Source organism: Branchiostoma floridae, chromosome 6 (genome assembly GCF_000003815.2).
Source record: "Branchiostoma floridae strain S238N-H82 chromosome 6, Bfl_VNyyK, whole genome shotgun sequence".
NCBI classification, from domain to species: domain Eukaryota; kingdom Metazoa; phylum Chordata; class Leptocardii; order Amphioxiformes; family Branchiostomatidae; genus Branchiostoma; species Branchiostoma floridae.
In genome coordinates, this window is record NC_049984.1 from 11,771,034 (window position 1) to 11,789,095 (window position 18,062).

At 38.3% G+C, this 18,062-nt stretch overlaps 1 protein-coding gene across 2 annotated transcripts in view; it reads right to left on the minus strand.

The window, feature by feature from the left end:
• Positions 1-626: 626 nt before the first annotated feature.
• Positions 627-18,062, minus strand: part of LOC118417909 (diacylglycerol O-acyltransferase 1-like) — a 34,178-nt gene continuing 16,742 nt past the window's right edge. For both annotated transcript variants that reach the window (XM_035823671.1, XM_035823670.1), the window contains exons 16-17: positions 2,689-2,751; positions 627-1,609 (exon numbers count right to left, since the gene is read on the minus strand). In XM_035823671.1, the coding sequence (XP_035679564.1) occupies positions 1,433-1,609; positions 2,689-2,751 (240 nt within the window). In that variant the 3' untranslated portion in view covers positions 627-1,432. The remainder of the gene's footprint in view (positions 1,610-2,688; positions 2,752-18,062) is intronic.

The window sequence follows — 18,062 nt, forward strand, 5'->3', positions numbered from 1 at the left end:
TGTACAATTTTCTGTGACTACCAGTAACTTCCATCATCTATTATTATGTAGTATACAATACAATACAAGTCAAATACTATCTGGCTGATCAATATGATATTCGTGGACATACGCAAGCTGGACATACCGATATTCAAAATTTCACCTAATTTTATCTAATTAGTACATGTTGGTACATCATTATAAAACCCAAGACACCTCAACTAATTATCTATGGCACGATTTCTCATTATAAAAAATGTCCACAAAATCAGCCCTCATCTACTGTAAGTTCATTTACTTTTGCAGCAGTTCTGTTTCCCAGGAGGAGAGTTCCTGGTGTGTTAACTTTGCGGTTGAAGCAATTCTGCAGTTCAGTAATATAAGGGAGACATCTTCGCGGTGGAGAGGTCACTTCAAAAGCCATGAAAACAAACCACTGCAAAAGTTTCAACATTTACAGTATTCATTTTTTCAGCAAGTTGAATTCTACATAGCCAGCTGCAGCTCAAACCCTACCATATTTGTAAATACCCAACCCATCTTTATGGCAACAAACTCAGCTGGATCACAATGACACTTAACCACCAGCACTATTATCTCGCATTTGATTCTAAATACTTGTTCATCTGTTTTCATATCAACAGGAAAACTAGAAACATTCATATATATATATATATATATGGGGTTGTACATGTGTATATTGCCTTAATTTACTGAATAATATTTCTTCAAAGCTTTTTCTGGAATGATAAGCAGCATTAAGCTGGATTACATAGCAACATCAAAAACCAGTTTGACCCATTGAAAATATCAATGACACAGGAAAATCAACACTGCAAATTATTTGAAAGAGTAACTATGGGTCTTGAACAACACTCCTTTCACATAAGATAACAGCTACTCATGCAACTGGTGGATAGATTTTGGAAAAAGTCTGTTGTTTCAGACAGCATCAACTTCTTTTGTCAGTGACTGAACCAAAATATGGAGTTCAGAAGGTATTCCAGTGAGTGATTGAACCAGAGTGGCTCCAAATTCTGGTTCAGTCTTTGACAAAGCACAGCTCATAGTGTCTGAAACAGCTGACCATTTCAAAAATCCACCCAGTTACTTGAGTAATGTATCTAGTGTATTTTAACACCTGTATGTGTAAACATAATCAATGTAATACTTTTGTGAATTGATATGAGACCTCAACCACCCCTGGATGCACCACACTCTCATGAAAACATCCTTGCCTTCAAAATTGTAATGATTCCAACAATCACACAATCAAAAGAGGGGAGGAATATTCTTATGTGAGTGAGTGGTGTTTTGTGGGGAAATGGCCAACAATCCATCAACAAATGTGCCATATTCCCATTAAGAGTAGGTGACTTTCCAGGTTCAACTGTGTGAGTCTTTAACCAAACACTAAAACATCTGTAGCTGTCAGACTCCACAGCCAACCTCACAGCCCTGCGTTGGTAATGTTCTGCCCTACAGGTGGTTGCAGGTGGTTGATCACGTAGTAATCATGCAGGTACATAAGGATAGCAAAGGGCTGTCCAACAATCAGAGACACCCACACGGCCATGTTTCCATATGGTCCAGTCAAAAACTTCGACACAAACACTGCAAAGGGAACCTACGAATGAAAACAGTCAAAATGAAGACACGTGAGTAAATTAATGCATCATCATCTGTTAAATAGTGAACAAATACAAAAATTGAAGATCAACATTCCTGAGCTACTAAATATACCAACACTTCTGTGTTCCTCAACTTTGTTAAATCTACTGCTCCTTATACATGTATATGACAATGCCCTTTAAGAGTAATTTTGGTGTTACAGTACTATATAAATACTACTACAATCAAGTTTGATTTATATTCCTGCACCAATGTGTGTGCCAAAAGGTGACGAATCTTCCTTGTGTCATTATACTAACATGTGGTAAAGCTCAGCTCTAACAAGATGATACATCGACTGCCGAAAGCACGACTGCCAGCTGTAATTTGATTACATTTGTGGCAGACAGCCACGGTTGTCACAGACTGGCTGCCAGAGAGGTGAATTACAGGGAAGTTTGGCAATGCTTTAAAGTTGATGATTTTATCCTTTGGGACCTTAAATTATAGACAGACTGTCATTATCAAAAGAATGTTGTGACATGGATAACATGAAAATCAGTTGTGGAGGGTACTGAAAATAGAAATGGTGATCCATTCATGGTAACAAACTTTTTTTGACGATTCATACATTCAGAATATGTGCTATTCAACATGCAATCTGATATTCCTGTCCAGGTCCCAGGTAAAAATATTGCAGAAATCATTGTTTTTTCCTTAATTTTGGCTCTACATTATGTGGTTATCACAATTATATAACTGATGACTTTTTTTTCTTGAAAACCCCTTTCACCGTACTTCTTTGGTGGGCAAATACTTCTGGCATTAGTGCAATCACCCCAATTGTGCATTCTTTGTACATTTTAAGTGGTTTTCCAACATGGAAAATGTGGAAAATGACTCCTCAATCATAGTTTTCCCCCTTTCTCTTTACTGCACAAAAAAACTAAGTCCCATTGTAAGAAATGTTAGTTTGGTGACCCAGATTGTATAAAAACAACTCTGAACTGAGGCCTAACTTTAAGCCTGCATCAACAATTTACACAATAATACACAACCTGAGACACAAAATGTACATAAACATGGATCACGTACCTGCATCAGCATTCCCATGAAGGCCCACCAGCGAAACATCCTCAGAGGAACACTCACAAGGTACTGCAACACAGCAGAATATAACACTGTTAACACTGGGACTGTGGGAGGTTTGTTTCACATACAGGTCTATCATCGATTCAATCATCAAGAATTACAACAGAAGCCATTATAAATGATGACAACTACAGGAAAACAAGATAGCAAAGATCTCATATCTCTGTGAAGTATCTAGACAGTTTCTTTGTGAATTTTGCAATGTGTCCCACTCTAAACCCATCACTGAGGTTGTTGCTCATTCCCTTCCCTTCTTCACCTAATCAATCCCAGCTACTAGTATGACCTTCCTATTAGGGATCAATTTGTTGGCGATGACTGACCAGCAGTCCATGGGCTACATGTATATCACACATACTTTCACAAGTGTTGTTGGCCCCCAAAATCACCAAGTTTCTCAAAGACCTGAGGAACCACCCACATACTAAAATTCACACAAAGGCATCAAAAGAATGTTGAGTTATGGCTGCAAACACAACACATTTAACCATAAACAATACCCCCGTAAGAGCTTCAACCTCCTTGGTAAGAGGTAACCTCCACCTCCTTCCCAAAAATGCCAGGTTTAGGTGGTGCACATCTGTATTTTTTGCAAATAAGAACTGTCCCCTGTCCTCATTGAGTCTATAGTCAGTTGACATCAGAAAAAAATGCTGTTAGTCTAAACTTAAGAAAGAAAAATAACAATGTCAGCAAAATTGAAAGGACTGGTTCACACCACTGGACAGGTTAAGACTACAGCCTGACATATTGTCAAGGAAAATTGAAAAATCGGAAGCAGCTAGTCTAAATGGACGAGATGATAATAGTAGTTAAATCTTCCATAAAAAGCAGTTGTCCTCAACATTGATTGCACCAAAATAATGACATAGAATGACACATTGTGAGGAAGTTTCAATAGTCTAATGCAGGATTAAAAGCACGGGAGCCATTATGCGACTTACATTGCGATATGAATGGTATGTCTCTCAATGGGATACATACATATATCAGGAAGCTGAGCCTTGCAAGGTAATGATCACAACTCCATAATCAATAACAGTACCTGTAAGACAGATGGTATATTTCCTAATCTACAGGATTCCATTCAGACTGGGACTGGATGAAATCTATAGATGGGTTTCCTGGGAAATCCAAGGTACTCAGAAGAATTCAGGCCAGTGTCACAGCTGTTGCTAAGATCTAGTTTCAGGAAACAACATGCATGGCATACACTACTCTAGAAATCAGTTTCTGCGGATCTGGACCAACTAAACAACATCCAGCTAAACTTCAAGTCAAAGAAATAGTGATAAAATGTATAAGCAAACAATAGTAGTAACGTACGTATAAGGGCATGCATGCCCTTCTCCGTGAGGCATAACAATCTATTTTGATTCACCGTTAATTGTAGCCAGCCCATTCATATTCAATGTGAGCATTGTTAGTGCTTGAATGCTACTGTATGTAACAAATTCATTATTGAAATATCTTTGTTTTGCATGGTTGATTGAGTGCAAGATTGCCCAAAAGTCACAACAGAGCACCAAGACATGTCAAAACCCCATGTATAGAATGAAACAATCCAATGAACACATTCCCAAAACCTTTTGCACATTACAACTCATTCCACCTTTACTGTTAAGCCAATAATGCAGACCCTCAGTTATTCTTGCTACACCCAACACACCTGAATGATGACTGTACCTAAAGGTATACTTCACAGGAATCTCTGCCATTAGGATGTTCCCATGTTTCTCATGGTGGTAACTGCTGCCACAGGCCATAGACTAGATGTCCACCCTTAATTCTTTTTTAATGGTTATGTGAGAAAAAAGCACCCGGAGGAACATTACCATCCAAAAGAATCGCCATCTATTTCCCATTCACTGTAATGGGCCTTAACATGGATAAGTTGCTAATCTGTTCTTCCTTGCTATTTCCGGGCTTGAAATGATTTTTTCTGTATCAGGGCCAGTATCATTGAAAACTACATACTTGACCTGTACCCAACACATTTTATCTGTGCAACTTTCTGTTGATTTCATTCCATTAAAGAATATTGGTACAGTTATAGAAAAATATTTTTAGTAGTATCGTTTTCAATTTTGCTACCTGTGTGTATTCAAGGATGATATGAAGAACGCAACACATTTTTGGTCACTAATTTCCACAGGACGGTGTTACATTAAGGTGGGGTCACACCTGCGTATATATTTAAGTCCGTATGAGGCGCGCATGGGAGTATTTACCTCCACCAGGCCCCACAGGTCGCTGGAAAAATAATAGAAACTGGACAGACGTAAACAGGTAACATGTCAGACGATTTAGCTGGGTCGCTAACCATTCTTCTCCGTCAGCTAACTCATCTGGCATGTTATGTATCTATATTTGTCCAATTTGTACTATTTTTCCCGCGACCTGTGGAGCCTGGTAGAGACTAAGACCTCCATATGCACCTCAAACGGACTTGATATATACGCATGTGTGAACCCACCTTTAGCTAATTTCATCATAACCCAGTAAGGAAAGTGATACCAATCCAGTTTTAGATCACAAAGAGCTCTTTTTCCACTGGTCGTGATAGAGAAGACAGATGACAGTTTTTTTTTACAGATTTATTGTGTCAGGGAAATTCCCCTGAGCAACACAGGTGGAATCGACTTCTAGTTCCAGGGGCAGGGCCACAAACCACAGGGCTATGCACGCTATGCAGGTTATCAGCTCTACAACAACAATTTCACCTGCACTAACTGGCATATGCAGCCCTGTAGGTTATGAAAGATACTGATGATTTACCGTGCGTGCTTTTGTTTTATTGTGTGTGATTTGCTTCGTTTGATTTTTGCGCCGTAAAGCATGGAGTTTGGCAATTGGCCTAGATTCCTCTATAGATAAGTAATCTCTGTGAATATCTAGAAAGTTAATAGTCTGTTATTGAGCACGGATCATTCATCATACAATGCAAACACTGCCAAGAAAAGTTTTGAAACTTCTAGTGGTCTTAAATTTTCTGCAATGTTTGGCAGTCCTTGCAAGAACACAGATTTGCGAATGAACACAAGACAAACTTTTACCATTGAGTACATTCATCCTTTTCAGAAAGAAATAAATGCTCGACAGTATCTTCTGATATGCAAAGACTGCAAATCTTACTGACTTGCCCTTTCTGTATGACATTTGTGCACAGAGTCTATGTTTTCTGTTGGTGTGTTTGTTTGGTTTGGTGTGCATCTGACAATGAATGAATGAATGACCTTTATTGTACATTTGTGCTCAAACAAGCTAAGTACAGGTCGTAGCGCTAGTGATAAGGTACAATTTTGACAAAAAAGGTATCTTATCATCTCTGCATATGCTAATACATTCAAGTATGTACAAGTTCAACTTCTTCTCGCTTCTTAAAACAGTTATAAACATAAGGACAAATGGAATCAATAATATATGGCTTATCTAATTGCATGAGAAATATAAATTTTTCCGTGGTATTCAAGTATCGGAAATTTGGGAACATAAGTTGTATATTTTCAAAAAGGACGTTTCTTTCGTTGTTGTATAAAGTACATTCAACAATAAAGTGTAGTTATTTGAAATTGACTAAACTGTCAGTTAAGTGACAGGAAGTAGCAGGAATTGGCTATTATTAATCAGACCTGACAGGCCAGGTCATGGTGTTAATGGTAGAAGCTATTAATTTACATGGAGGTATTGTTTTTGCTTTGTCTAGGTCTATTTGTAATTCTTCCACATGTTAGTCACATTCACTGTAGAGAAAAGGACTGTAGACAGATCAAAACTGTATAAGAATAAAAGGTCATTGGTTTTGAAGGCATAACAGGTTGACAATGATACACATATATTGGACAGTTGCTCGGTCACGAGCGGACGCCGACGCCGAAGATTGGAGAGTTGATATCAGATACTGTCCCCTGGTCATTAATGCATGGACAGCTTTCTAGGGCAAAGATAAAGTTCATTTCACCTTACGTTTGCAGATCATTTACGTCCATGAGACATCTATTGATTTGGTCAAAAAGCTGTGAAAAACCATTCAGCACTAAAGATCTCTTCAGCACCTGGAAACACATCTGATCTGTTTGATCAGGTCCCACAGCGGATCAGTAATGGTCCTGAATGAAAACCTTCAAGACGCTGCATGCTGTAACTACCTGAATGGCTGAAGTTGTTTTATAATATGGAACTGTCATTCATACTTGTAACAGCTCATCATCTGATACAATTGATGGTCATAAATATAATACTGTGTGACACCATAATTTTAAACTCTACTCAGAGTAACTCATTTAAAAGAACCCTCAGGCTGGTAATAGTGGTATTGATCAATGATCTCATGATAACAAGAAGCCAATCAATATTAACTCACTGATTTCAAGCCTCTGCAGCTCTCTTGAAAAAAGATATTTTTAAAAACTTGTCCTGTAAGCTACATTTAGACACATTCTTGGGGACATTTGAGGCACATGTCACTTCTCTGGTCTAGTATAGTCTAGTCTAGCCTGGTCTGGTGTTAAGTAATAAAGCAAGCACCAGCTTTGCCAAAGTACTACTGCAGGCAAAATTGATAGGAAGACTTACTGTGTACAATAAAAAGAAACCGCAATTATATACTTTCCTCCACTTCCCATGTCGTGAGGATTGAGGGATTTAAAAACCATTTCCGAGCTTACAGGATATGAGTATATCATACCTTATATCATTTGCCTGCCTAAAGTAGTATCAACCCTGACCTACTTACATGTGCTTGCATACCATTACTCATTCAAACACCTTCATAGGGAAAGAATACAGTTAAGACAGTAAAAAAATATGGCACTTTTAGACTTACTGTAGGATCTACCTAATGGATTTCAAGACCCCAAGAAGATTAGCATTTAATGCCGTCAACATGAGGCACGTCTGTGGGCATATGTGTATGTGATGAGGTACATCTGTGGGTGTATGGTGGCTTTTTTATGGCACTTTAATTGGCCCACAGTACTGTTGAACAGGCATTTTTATGGTCCTTTGTGTACCACCTTTGGGTTAGATGCAAGAGCACCCAGTGGAATGTCAGCAACACTCCAGTCCATGTCTTGTGTAAACGGGATGCTGCATGACTGCTATAGCAGCTAGTGAGCCTGCACCAGACGTGCACAACGCCCTTAAAATATTCGCTAAAACAGGGGACTGTAACTGTCTGCCATTGTCCCACATCCGGCAATTTTTCCTCCTGTAAATTGGACCTTAGACTGGCAGCTGATCTTTATCTTAAGCTTCCCTAAAGCATTTTGAGGAAGGACTTCTTCAACACTAACTCATCTTCCCTGATAGCTGGGCATACAGACATCGTTTGTCCATCCTACCACATTAATGGGAGGCTAAATCTTTGGGACTGTCTCTAGCCAGACGTTTTACATGCACGTTATATCCATCTTTTGTTTTGTCTGTGCTAAAAGTAATTGGAAAAATGACTCGTATAGTCTTGAGGGGATCACAAATGACCATCAGAAAAACCATCTGCTATTTTTGGTCTTGAGGTTGTCATTGTGAATGAGTGAATCCATGTAACAGGGTCCAAACTCAATTCGGTTTAAGACCACTGTCTATGTCAACATAACGGGAGACAAACGCAAATTTCAAGTGCCAGTGGCTGATGATACTCGTCACTATGAGTATTATCTTTAACCTAATATAAAATTTAGATACACCAGACTGTCGTACATATTTACATGTATAGTCTTCACGCATCGTCCATTTTGTAGATATGACTGACTCATCGAGGGAATTAGTACACGTACACAGTATCTTCATCAATACCTGGCGTGATGTTTCTCACATACATGTAAAACATCAGTCTGAGAATAAACACTTCAGGGGGAATCAAAAGTCATTTTCAAGCTCAGGTTATGATGCCAACTTTAACATTTAGTGCACCTTCTATATTTCCATAGAGCATTCTGTAATTCAAAGTTACCCAGTCTTGGAACATACAAAGGGCATAAAAAGTTACCCTTTGGCCACAAATGAAATTCAAAGAACTTCAGCATTTCAAGCTCAGTGATCCAGAGGCTATCAAGGCAGGGAGAAACAATTTTTTTTCAATCCCTGGATATAATTAATAAAAATAGTTGCAGAGATTAAGTCCTTAATCATGTAACCTTTACCCATGATATACTGACCTTTAACAGTCATTAGAAGTTCTGTATCATTGTAGTTCCCTGGTTTGAAATGTTCACTCTATCGAGCATATTGTAAATCTAGCCACATTGTTTATAGGTTTTGACAGATTACATAATTGCTCATCTTCATGTGAAGTGAGCTTTAGAAACCCCAGTAGTGTCCATGAACTTTCAGACCTTTAGATGTCAATCATTGCTTGAAATCACTTGTGTCCACGACAGGCATTACATACTCTAGATGTACATGAAACTGGTTCAAGGACAAACAAGTTGCAAAACCTCTAACTTTGACATCATCTGTAGGCATCATTGAAAAGGGCAGAAATATAATCACCTGTTTTCATGGGACAACAGGCAGAATGGTTGGTGATAAAGAGAGGGCTCTTAGGTTGACACTGGGTTAGACATAAATGTGTGATGTATCGATTACTTTTAATAGGTCCTTACAAGAAAAGGCGAGCAATGACTGAGCTACATGTACGTTCAACTGAGGAAAAGTTTTCTAGGAGCTCTTCGAACGCTATCTTCTCAAAGATATAATTACTAAAAACTCTTTGTCACGAATTAAAGTATGATACTAAAGAAGCATCAAAGTTTACAATGTACTTTGCATTCAAGTCTTCACTTCAGAACGGCAAACTTTTAAACCGAGCAGCAAACTGGAAGGAAAAGATATTGGAAACAGAGAATGTATGTCTTTATTACTTTTCTTGCCCATCCCTTTTCATGTCAAATCCCAGTCCCCTGTTGGTCATTCTGGCAGGCCTGGAGCTCATAATTTAGCACTTGGCTACCTACCTGCTCTTCATCAATGAACTGGAACCCTAATCTGAACAACATTGAGCCTGGTTTGAAATGAAAAACAATCAATCTGCTTTGAAATCTCCTTCGTTAAACTTTGTTTTGTTGCAAAAAAGGTCATAACCAATGGGATGTCATGCTCTAAGGGCAGTAAATGTTTGATGCGCAGGGCAATAAACAAAATAGGATTACATGAAGTCGGAGGTTGTGCTTTAAGTCTGTTAAGGGATGGCTCACATTTCCCTGGTTGGGAGAAAAATTATGGCTCAAGCTAAGCCGCAGGGGGATTTTATCATGGATACCATTGATCATTTGCACCAGGAGGGTTATCTCAGTTCTAGAATATTGCCCAAACATTGCCAGAAGACTGATGGTTTGATATGGTCAGTTCAGGAATGTGGTTGTTCTCTGCGTCTTTTCAAGACAAAATAGAATTAACATAACTTATCATCAGGGGTAGATCTACAAATGTAGTCAAAGTGAATTCTAAACAATTTACTCTATTTATCTAAATATTCGCTGTGATTTCATGTTAGTGGTTCTATAGTGACCCCTTCACTGCAAACTCAAAACCACTGGTCACTGTTTGCATTACTGTTAGGTAGTATACGCAAACTTACATGTATAACAAGTCTATTTTCTCCTAACCACGAATTTAAATGCATTTACAGTAGTTTTCCATGATTTCTATGTCTTACTTTCAGTTGCATGAGTACGGTCATGCTTTTACTATGAACCCTGTGATCTCACCAGCCAATTTTCTGTCATTACCAGCACGGTAAGTGTGAAAAATGCCGGAACCATGGAACCACTTTGGCAGCTGTGATATGACCCCGTGCTAGCACAGCATTCAAAACACCAAAGATGAAGATTTAGCGGCTACATCCTGGGTTTGAAACCTTTTACCATTTCATTACATGGATCATGGACGTACACAATCACAGGTGGTGGAATTTAAGGTAGCCATTAAGATAAGCCAATTGACTTGGCAAGTAGCCCATTAGAATCCCTTATCTTGGAAGCGGCCGCTGAAAGTTGGAGAGGTACACTTATGAAGTAGCACTCTCCACCTTCATGGGATGTGAACATGTTTCTCACTTTGTAGATAAGAGTTCTGCAACTGTGTAGCTTAATTCAAGTGGCAGGAACACTTTCTGGAAGCTCTCAAAAACTTTTATCTTTGAAATGTTAACACAGGGAAAACTGCGAACATTAATCCACCGCGAACATTTCTGCATTTACAGTAAATGGTATAATACAAAAGTAATTTGACTCCTTGTCTTTATGTGACCTCAGACTACAAGTACACAATATATTGTAATTTGAAGTAACAGACAGCTGAAAAACAAAATTTGGTATTAGAAAAGTTAGGTCACATTTTGGTAGCATTAACATGAAGTACATTGTATCTTTTAGCTGACTCTAAGACAAACTGAACTCAAATATGGCGTCACAATGATATATTTTATTGGAAAAGCAAAAACAATGCTTGAATATACTATAATTTTTCTAAATTCCAGACATACCAGTATCTTTTCAAATATGTGCATTCTCCTAAGCTTTGCTACCTCAGTCGAGGTCAACATTTTGACCTGTGGTCCTTGAACATATCTTTGCACTGTCACCTTCAGCTTGAACCACTGTCATTAGACAAAGGTCCTTGTCAATAGCCCAGCATGTAGCTGCAGGCGTCCATGTAAAACAGTATTTCATTACATACCATTCTGCATAACATACAATTAACAACGATTGCATCTAACCTTGGCTGTCTCTCAATCCACAAGGGGCATCAGAAAACACCAGATCCCATTAACTGTGGAGAGACTGTCACAGCTGATTACAGTGGATGCTGTCTGAAGCATCTGACCATTTACAAATCTTAGCCGATTGTTTGAGTAACTTTTGTGTTGAGTATCTTTACATCCTTTTTGTTAATCGGAAAACAAGTTTTTGCTATTTTGTGAAAGTCCTTTATTCTTGTTGGCTATACCCTCTCAAACAAAAAACTTCATCATTGTAAACACACACTTTTGGATTCCCTTCAATCTTTGTCCTTTTTTCTGTCTCCAATTAATGAGGAGGATTGTTCATGTTTATTTTCTATCAAAAATAATGGCTGACATTCTTGGTGGTGATGGCCTAATATTTTACAAATCGAGTGTGGCCCACATTGTCCTTGTTGCATGTTTGTTTTACAAAAAATGTAGTATGCAACTTGACAAGAAAAATTAAGAAATGAAGAAAAACTGCCAATGAGATTTGAGAAAATAACCTTCTCTTCTAGATATAAATGAATTCTCATCACTGTCATCTCAATAGCTTTTAGAGTAAATGATGAAAATGATGGTAGACAATGCCATGCACAAAAACTTGAATAGCACTCAGGGCTCCTTCATGACCTATCATTGACCCTGAAAACATCATGCAAGCCACGATGCAGAAAAAATCAGGACATTCCGATAATGCCTGGTTGTAAATCAATTCCTGGAAAATACATCATTCCAATGCCTTTCGAATATTGGCTATCAGCAATATCAGATAAATCTAGCTGTTGATTCTGAATAATCAAAACACTGTGAATCACTGATGATGATGATAATGAAAAGACGTCAAAGCAAGAGGTCAAACGAAAAGCTTCAGGATTCAAAGGTGTTTTCGATCTGTGCTGCAGATACTGTTCCTGGAAAGTTTTAAGAACAGTTTCAACAGATGCAGAGAACAACTGTGCCCTGAAATATAAAACCAACCACACACAGCACTTTGCAGCTGTAATGACACAAGGGAATTCAATGCCGTTTTTCATACACTACACCAGACTGATCATGAGTATATTTGCCATCATGTGATGTAAATGCATTCTGTGCATTGCACCAGCTGAGTTGGCAGTAAATTGTGCATTGTGAATGAACCGGAAAAGCATAGCAGAGTAATTGCATAGCAAAACGTACAGTAACCTGTAAAATGGACGGATAACATTGTTAACAAATAACATGTAGTTGGGCTTAATGAGAAAGCAGTTGCCTTTATCATAATGCATATAATCATATTATGGTACTTTTAATTTAAACCCTGCCTTCTGTGTTGTCTTCACTGGGGTTACAGAACTCCCTTCATATTCTACAGAATAGCCCTGTGGTATAGCTTGACATCATCTTCTTACTGTAGTTTTTATGGAAATGGGAGTACTATTAGTTTTTGGAATTCTAAGGACAGTGCCAGTGGGCTATCTTCAAAGTACAGACATGCCTGTAATGATGGTATACTTGAAATAAGCACTGTAGTCTTTGATACCGAAAATCGAGAGAGATTGAGAGTCAAACACTGCAGTACAAATAAACTTCAAACCTTTCTTCCCACCTATAAGAGTGTTTGAAATTCTGTGAAGAGTGGGCTTCAAAGCTTAGACGTGCCTTAAATGATGGTGTCAGTGCTTGAAGTAAACACTGTTGTCTTTGATACTAAACATTCCAGAGATCCATCTGTCAAACATTGCAAATGAAGCCACAGACCTACATGTAATGCCTTCCACGCTGTACAGGTCAATACCCCTCAGTCATGTACCAACCCTCCCCACAGAAAAGACTCTGGAGACCCTACCTTTTACCCTTCACATAGCCCTGAGGTGATTCAATGGTTTTTTCATTGACTGGCTGTATATCAATGGAAAGTTTCTTTTTCAGGGACAAATGGAGCCCCTGATTGATTTGGTCAATCACCTCAAACTAGGACATGTCCACCCTGACGTGCAACGTCAAATCTCGTTCTACCTAAACATTCACTTAGTATTAACAGTAATGGGGAAACCCCAGATGGTCGGCATGGATTTAGCAATGTGTCGATAAAAAAGAAGAATTATAATGGAGACGAATACAGACGGTAAGTATGGATTTGTCAGGGAGGCAGGGCTGGGAGAAATCCGTTTCCCTAAGCCACACAAACTTGATTTCATGGATGGCATCCTCTGGGCATGCCAGATCTGATTGGTGGGTACTGAGTTTGAGACATGGGTACTGTTCTCACAGGAACAGTGGAAAGTGGTCAAAGAAGTAAATTTTCCACTGGTTGTGACAGAGAAGAAAGACACTAGGAACTGCATTTAGAAGTTCACTATACTTTGCTTTGAACAGTGGACCACAGCATAATGTCCTGTCCTATAGAAACCCTTTCCAGTACTATGCACATTGAGTGAACAACAACAACAGCTGTGATTCAAACTTCCAACAACTAGATTACAGTGCTACGTTATCCTAACGATGTGATCATCATAAAACCCACCGATAGAAGAGAACATAAAAGCACAAACAGCTAAATTAGTTTTTCTACCAAATCCTTTTCAGTCAATAATCCTGCCAAGGGGACAGTTTTCAACAATTAGTTTAAAACTTCACGTTACAAAAAATATTCCTAGTACTCAAAGTCACAGTTAGAGGGTCCTAAAGGATGCAGCATGCCTCAAAAAGGGATAAAACAACCATAAAATGTGTTTATGATAATCCTGAGATACATATCCTACATCTCCCAGCTACTTGGAAGGCACATAATGTAAATCTTGAATTTTAAGTAACTGCCTATTTCTCCCAAAGGAACTTTTGGTACTAGTTACAGGGCCATTTCTCTCACTACAAGCTTGTGATATGAAATTCCCTTCTTTGCCTCACTTTGATCTACGGCAGCAAGTGCCATTTCAAAGAAAATCTGACTAACAGGCATGAAAATTGCACTGCAAGGACACTACCAAGTTGAAATCCCTGTGCATTTTTCCAATAACGAGAGTTTTGAGATGGTATGTTTTCTACGTAAGCCAACTGCTCAAGGCTGATGTGGCCAAGATGATTAATGGTGATCTTCAGGGGTTATAAATTACTGTCAAGGATCAAAAGAAGGTGATAAATCTTAGTTTGAAACATATTCTCAATGCGATATCCTAGGAGTCTAGGGAAGTTGGTCTTGGATTGAAAAGTCATTCCAAACTTTTCTGACTGAACAGAATATCAAGATGACTAAAGTAATTGACATCACAATTCTTATTCAATACTAATTATTGCGTATTACATATTTGGGAATAGGTGAATATCAACTAAAAATTTTGGTGCAAAGAAAAACATTTGTTGTACATAAAATTATTATTAAGATAAAGTAGAATGTTAGCAAATGGTTATTCCAAACTTAATGTCTCTCTTCAGAAGTTGAATTTAAAATTACACTTCAAAATTTTACACAAATAAATACATTTAGCAAAACAATGGTTTTACTATTTTTCTGACTTTTGAGTTTCAAGAAAAGGCTATGTACAGAACTACTTTATTTACATTACTTATCCCTACAGGTATATCTAAATGAACCAGTGGACCCACAGTTGTAAACTAAATTCAAATGTACAGCTCCAATTTGATTGCACAAAATACATTTCAAGGCCTTCAAAATACTATAATTATTGTTTGGAAAAGGCGCTGTCATGCCATTATTATATGAAGATACATTGCAAATCATAATATATTGATCCATCCTGCACTGTGATAATTTCTAAAACTGTTCCCTTGAGGGGAATTCCAATCCGCGCTGACACCAATCATGAACAGTTTTAGCACAAAATAGTTATTTCGTCTCCATGGATCAATTCTCAAGATTAGAACATGGTGGATCAATACTTAAGACGTAATGAGGATAACAGCAACTTTCTTCCAATTTCATCACTGAGTGTTTATTGCATGTAAGCATAGCTTGAATGTGTCTTTCATACATGTAAAGCTTTTCCTGAAATTGACTTTGAAATAAACTTAGGCTAGAGTTCAGTGACCTCATACCTCCATGAAATAGATTCTCACTCTAATAGATGCAAATGACGTTTACATGTATTTTATGAAAGTTCACTGTAATGATTTGTAGCTTCATTTCCACAAAAAACATGATTGGACTATTCCATTTTGTTCACTGTGGGTGGGTCGAAGAGGTAAGCAATGATAACAAACAAATTTCAATACACAGACTTTTTACGGTTACCATATTTGTGAAGGATCTAAGTTTAACTTCAGCAATCTTTATTCCCTCAAGCCAGTATAAGCAGCTCCATCCATCATGACATCCCCATGAAATGATTTAAGATACCTTAATAGGCAGACAAAGATAAGCAGTTCTACTTGGTATCTCTGTCACGGTTATTTCATGCAAACTCGCTGCTCAGAGTACATCTAATCAACCACATGGCCATATGATACTCTGTCATCACATGGACACGACCCTATTCTTCAGAGCTCACTAGATGCCAACAGATAAGGCTGTCAAAATGACAAAAACCTGAGAGGCCGGAAATTAGACGTCAAGACATTGTAGGTTGAAGCATAACAATGATAAAATGTGTCAAAAATGGTGGGGAAGAAAAATGTTACGGAGGCACAAGTTCTAGATGAAGGTGTTGATTTTGGTAATTGATTCATATCTATAAAATTGAATGAGCAATTTGTCCTATCTGCACAACTGATGACTATGACTACTAGTAATGGTATAACAGGTTCCAACTCTAAATCTCATTAACAAAGGGTATGGCTATGTGACTTTTAAGCCGGTGCAATGGCCTAGTGGGTAGAGTGTTCGCCTTGCATTCGGAAGGTCGTGAGTTCGATCCCGGCCGAGTCATACCAAAGACTATAAAAATGGTACATGCTGCTTTCTCTGCTTAGCACTCAGCATTCGGGAAAGAGTATGGAAGTTGAACACACACCACTACCAGTGGACTAGCCCCCTGCTGTAGTGATTGCGTTGTGTGTGGCCCAGGGCTAACGAAACAGACATGGGCACCGCCCTATGCGCCAGAAATGGGCACTGCCCTTGGCGCGGGAAGGGTTTAACTTTTAACTTAATGGTTATGTGACTCAGAGCTCCTCCTTACACGCCTACTGATCTAAGTTGACTCAAAGTTATCCCCTTTTGCAGCATATTTAGGGCAACCATGCATGTAAGTAACAAAAATTTTAGCCATTAGAAACACAGTACCTCCCACAGACTTAAGTAACAAACACAGCACCTGGTTTCCATATACAAGTTGTAAAATGTAAATCAAACAATGGTTTGACACAATGAATGTCTCCATTCTCTCTTTGTTGTAAAACTACTATAATTGTCAACAAGAAACTTTTCGCATCATTAATATCATTTTGGGTACTTCATTCAAGTAACATCAAAGCACATATCATAAATGCGCAATGCTTGAAATTTTTGTAGTGTATCTATAACTGCAAACTAATAAAACAATTGGTACCTTTTACTGTACAGTCTTTTTAAGTTATTATGGCTAGAATGTTAGTCTTGAGTGCCCCAAGATCCCTGGTATATGATAGAAAGTTGATGCCATACAGTGTCTGTACAGTGATAAAGGTTATCAAACACCAACAGGCGAATGTCTAAGCCTACTTAACCACCACTGTAAACTTAGCACTTATTTTAGTCTAATTTGCAATCATTGTTATTGTCAGAGTCATGGCCCATCTCCAACCACAGGTAACATTTTGCTAGCTTAAAGGACTTATCATCAATCCTTCTTTCCTGGATGGTAGTGATCATGAGCGAATTGAATTTGTCTGGCGCCACTTTTGTGCTGCCTAAGTGAACAATACAAGAGCCATCTGTGGGGACCTACAGACTTAGACTTAAAGCCGGATTTTCTAGCTCTTAGATGGATACAAAGAATACCATAATGCTTGAAATTTTTGCAATGTATTTAATAAGTAAACTTTGAAGCTTTCTTAGTGACTGCTGCAACACAAAAAATTGGTGTTTCAACTACTGCGTACTGATGTGACTATAGTCATCATTGGCCTCCGTCCGTCTAAAGAGACGATGGGTTTTGGTCATGGTCGACATCTTCTTTGGTGGCTGAACAAGCCGATTCTGGTACAATTATAATATTACCACTAAATTGAACTTCGTTGAATAGATTATTGTGCTCATTGGGTATCTGGCAAAACTGCAGACACTGACAAAACTCCTCATGAATAAACCCACACCCCAACCAGTGGGTAAGTTTCACTGCATTAGCAAGTATTTTTAGTGTACCACCAAAACCTTGCAGGCATAGAATCTATTGGACATCGATTTAGAAGACCAATCCAATTTGGAATTGTTGCAGCTAAGACACTTGCTGGCACTTCTGACAGTAATTCTCTATTGAATTTTCTCTTATCAAGGATAAGAATCTTACAAGCAAAACATAGCCTCGCCACATTCAGCTGGAGCCGAAAATCTATTGTCAATAACGCCTTGAGGTAAATGAAGGGTTTAATGTGGAACCCAGAACGCAAAATGTCAATGAAATGTTCCAGTACATTACTATCACAACATTAATAAGACATGATATAAAACCGC